The following is a 4,736-nucleotide window of genomic DNA, read 5'->3' as shown; positions in this document are numbered from 1 at the left end:
TTATTATTATTATTATTATTATTATATATTCATATTATTATATATCAATCCCACTGACTGACTTTGTTTTGCGACTTTTTAGATGAATTTTTAAATTGGATTTTTTTTTTTAAACGTATTAACCTCCAGACTTGTTTTATTCATATTTTGCGGCCATTGTAATAATCCTGGATAATGACACGTTACACAGTACATATTGACAGTCAGTGTTCTTGTGCACTCAGACTACAGAAAACATCTGGCATTTTTCTAAAATGTTGTTACCACGTCCCTTCTCATTATGTAGGATGTGTGTTGCTGTTTCTATTACGGGGGATGATAGCCTGTATATATGGGGGGGGGGGGGGGACGCAGCCTGCCGAAGGAAATCAATATAATCACACTCATTTTTTCAGTGTCGACAGGGTCACAGAAGCAGAGGAGAATCGACTGTACTGTACAGCACAGACAATGGGATGGGCTCCATGTGCAAGACAATGGCATGAAATGGAAGAAAAACATTGATGAAAAATGTCCATGTGCGTCAGTCTTGACCTTCGTTCACTCCAGAGAAAGACAGACAGGGACAAGCTACAGTCGCACAGCCATTGGCTTTATCCTACATATCGTGACGTTAGAATTATAAGGTTCTATCTCCATTTTTGGTCAAATTTGAGTTTTTTACATCATCTGATCCATTAGGTGTTTATTAATGCCTGTGTGGTGTTATTTTAAAAATGTAGAATTTCTTTTGTTAGTAATTAATAAAATACAAAGGTTTTTCAAGTGGAGCATCCGTTGGTTGTTTGTTCCGGGAGTGACTTCGAATGCGCGTTCTCACAGCTCCAAACGACGCAGAGCAAAGCGAAATTTATCCTAAACTCCGATTCCAAGTGAAGCAAATGTCCTAGTGAGAACACACCCTGAGTGTTAAGAGAATTCTGCATTGGCCTACATTGAAGTCAAGTCGCACCTATGATTATAAAAAAAACAAAAAACTAATTGATTATTTTCTTTTTTGTTTCCCTTCACACCATAATTATGTACACTACAGTATGTGTTGTTTTCATCATAAAACACACAATTTGCAACCATTGTATGCTAACAATGAAAATACCACCGCTCATCCGTGATCAGACTTAGCTGAGGTGCTGGAACTGAAGAGTGTCAATAGAGTGCAAAATAACAGCATCCGCACACTCAAACACTGTGCAAAAAAACATATTCTACAACAGCGTGTTTGGATACTGGATTCTGATTGGCTAGCAACAGTGGTAACTACCCCAACAACCTTCAGTTCAGCTCCAACCGCATTTCCAGTATCAATGCGCCTCCCGATCAAAACGGATAACTGTTTCAATAACTGTACCTCTTCAGGCAATGTGTCAATAACTGTCAAACCCGCTAACAATTAGGCTATGATTTGGTTTTGGCTCAAAGGCAAGTGAATGTGGCCTAGCCTACAATGCAATGGTTGATCTTGTTTATGGGACTATATTCTGTGGCGGAAGAATATGTACTCTGAAACGATTAATGATTGTAAATAAATGAATTTAATGTTACAACTCTGTATTTTTGTATATTATGTGGTAGCCTAGCTTTTCTAGAAAAGCTACTTACCATTCTCGGCTTCGCCTCGTGCCACAACCCTGTACCAGTGGTAAATGTCTCCACAACCCCCCGCCCTCGGATGGTAAATTACTTACGTTTATTGCGAGCTTTCAGTCATAGACCTTCTCCAGGCCTGAAGAACGCAAATGCCATTGTTACTCCACTGAGTGAGAAAGTCAAGGCCTCCTCTAATAGCTTCTCTCTCTCTGATTACACAAGAGAACCTCAGCTTAATAAGCGGTGGAAGGCATTCCTTTTATGTGCAATATCACTTAAATCCTGAATCCGCTGAAAAGGATTGTATATGCATACTGTGTGTGTGTGTGTATGTGTGGAGGACCTTGTAAATACATTTCACACACACACACACACACCTACTCACACACACACACACACACACACACACACACACACACCTACTCACACACACCTACTTACACACACACACACACACACACACACACACACACACACCTACTCACACACACACACCTACTCACACACACACACACACAGATACACATCCCATGACGCCTCATCAGCCAAGGGCAGGCTTTCTAACCCTCTCCCGCTCTGCCAGTCTCTCAGAGGAAAGACAAAGGTGTGTGTGTGTGTGTGTGTGTGTGTATGTGTGTGTGTTTTGTTGCTGTAGACTTCTATTACCGGCACAAAACATTACTTTCAGAGCAACTTTCATCACAATGTTTGGCTAATAAGTGTTATTACACAGGTATAGGGGCATAAGTAATCAGAATCAGAATAAACAGTATTTTATTATTGTATTAAGTATATTGGCACATACAGGTGTGTACCACTGTTATAACATATTCATGCTCTCTAATAATGTTCTCTCCCTCTCTCCCCTCCTCTCTCTCTCCCTCTCCCCCCGCTCTCTCTCTCTTTCTTCCTCCATCCCTCTCTCTCTCTCTCTCTCTTTCTTCCTCCATCCCTCTCTCGCTCTCTCTCTCCCTCCCTCTCTCTCTCTCCCTCTCTCTCTCCCTCTCCCTCTCTCCATCTCTCTCTCTCTCTCTCTCCCTCTCTCTCTCTCCATCTCTCTCTCTCTCTCTCTCCCTCCCCCAGAGCCGTGACAGAATGGTCGACTGTATGAGCAAAGTCATGCTGCACACGGCCATTTCCTGCTGGCAACCGTTCCTGGGGCTGGCCCTGGTGGCCCTGGTCTTCGTGGGCTCCACCCTGGGCTGTCCCGCCCGCTGTGACTGCTCCGCGCAGAGCAAGTCGGTCCTGTGCCATCGCAAGCGCCTGCCAAGCATCCCCGATGGCGTCCCCATCGAGACCCGGGTCCTGGACCTCAGCAAGAACAAACTCCAGGCCATCAACCCGGACGACTTTGTTGCCTTCCCCAGCCTGGAGGACTTGGACCTTAGCGGGAATATCATTAGCTACGTGGAGCCCGGGGCGTTCAACGCCTTGTTCAACATGCACTCCCTGAGCCTGAAGAGCAACCGCATCAAGCTGATACCGCTGGGCGTGTTCACGGGCCTGTCCAACCTCACGCGGCTGGACGTCAGCGACAACAAGATCGTCATCCTGCTGGACTACATGTTCCAGGACCTCCACAACCTGCGATTCCTGGAGGTGGGGGACAACGACCTGGTGTATATCTCCCACCGGGCGTTCAGCGGCCTCCAGAGCCTAGAGACTCTCACCCTGGAGAGGTGCAACTTGACGGTGGTGCCCACGGAGGCCCTCTCCCACCTCCACAGCCTGGTCAGCCTCCACCTGCGGTACCTCGGCATCGGCAGCCTCCACCCGTACTCCTTCAAGAAGCTGTTCCGGCTGCGTCACCTGGAGATCGACAGCTGGCTCTCGCTGGACAACGTGCCCGCCAACGCGCTGCACGGCCTCAACCTCACCACCCTCTTCGTCACCAACACCAACCTCTCCTCGTTCCCTTACCAGGCGCTCAAGCACCTCCACTACCTGACCCACCTCAACCTGTCCTACAGCCACATCCGGCACATCGAGGGGGGGATGCTGATGGAGCTGGTGCGGCTGAGGGAGCTCCACCTGGTCGGGGCGCAGCTCTCCACCGTGGAGCCGTACGCCTTCCAGGGCCTGCGGTGGCTCAAGGTCCTCAACATCTCCCACAACCGCCTGGACACGCTGGAGAAGGGCGTGTTCCAGGCGCCGGAGGCCCTGGAGGTCCTGCTCATCGACGACAACCCCCTGGTGTGCGACTGCCGCCTCATGTGGATCCTGCAGAAGAGGCACTCCATCCTGTTCGGCGAGTCCCAGCCGGAGTGCAGCACCCCGGAGGGGATCCGCGGCAAGCCCTTCCGGGAGTTCAAGGAGACGCTCTCCTACTACGTGACGTGCACCAAGCCAAAGATCCGGGGGGGCGGGGAGAACAAGACGCAGACGGTCGCCGTGGACGAGGGCCAGCCGGCGAGGCTCCACTGCAGCGCCGAGGGGACCCCGAGGCCGGCGGTCTCCTGGCTGTCCCCCCGCCACCGCGTCCTCACCAACCGGAGCCACGGCCGAGCGGTGGTCCACAACAACGGCACCCTGGAGATCAAGGCGGCCGAGGTGCAGGACGGCGGGACGTACCAGTGCATCGCGTCCAACACGGCGGGCAACGACACGCTGCTGGCCTCTCTGGCGGTGAAAAGCCTGGGGTCGCTCTATGCTAACAGGACCCAGTACTACACAGACCCCAGCAACACCACCGCCAACGGAACCGCTAACGTGACCTACGGCCTGGACCTAAAGACTATCTTAGTGTCGACAGCGATGGGTTGTTTCACGTTCCTGGGCGTGGTCCTGTTCTGTTTCCTGCTCCTGTTCGTGTGGAGCCGGGGCAAAGGGAAACATAAAAACAACATAGATATCGAGTACGTCCCCAGGTCCAAGTCTAACGGCACGTCCGTGGACGGTGGAGAGGGGCAAGCTGGACCTCGGCGCTTTAACATGAAAATGATCTAGAAACGTGGAGCGCCCTCGAGCGTTTGGGGAATGCTAGAAAAACTGATTTTTGTTGGGAAATGTATTTTTCTTGTGAAAATGAAACTGCTGAAATAACCCGCTTTCGCTGGGAGGATAGCTACTGGAAAAAAATGGGATTAAATGTACTGCAGGAAGCAATGAGTGAACTCGGGACCGCATTCTCAAAATCATTGCTGCATCTT

At 49.9% G+C, this 4,736-nt stretch overlaps 1 protein-coding gene across 1 annotated transcript; it reads left to right on the top strand.

Moving 5' to 3' along the window:
• Positions 1 to 2,676: 2,676 nt before the first annotated feature.
• On the top strand, positions 2,677 to 4,533 carry LOC308152440 (leucine-rich repeat and immunoglobulin-like domain-containing nogo receptor-interacting protein 2; the record flags this gene model as incomplete). Its single annotated transcript, XM_080525423.1, has 1 exon — positions 2,677 to 4,533. Exon 1 carries the CDS (start codon positions 2,683 to 2,685, stop codon positions 4,531 to 4,533), a length of 1,851 nt encoding a protein of 616 aa, XP_080381549.1. The 5' UTR covers positions 2,677 to 2,682.
• Between the last annotated feature and the right edge of the window lie 203 nt (positions 4,534 to 4,736).

This window comes from Nansenia antarctica, assembly GCF_963989245.1.
Source record: "Nansenia antarctica genome assembly, chromosome: 3".
NCBI lineage: Eukaryota > Metazoa > Chordata > Actinopteri > Argentiniformes > Microstomatidae > Nansenia > Nansenia antarctica.
Note: the sequence above shows the minus strand (reverse complement) of the source record. Positions and strands in the feature narration are given on the sequence as shown.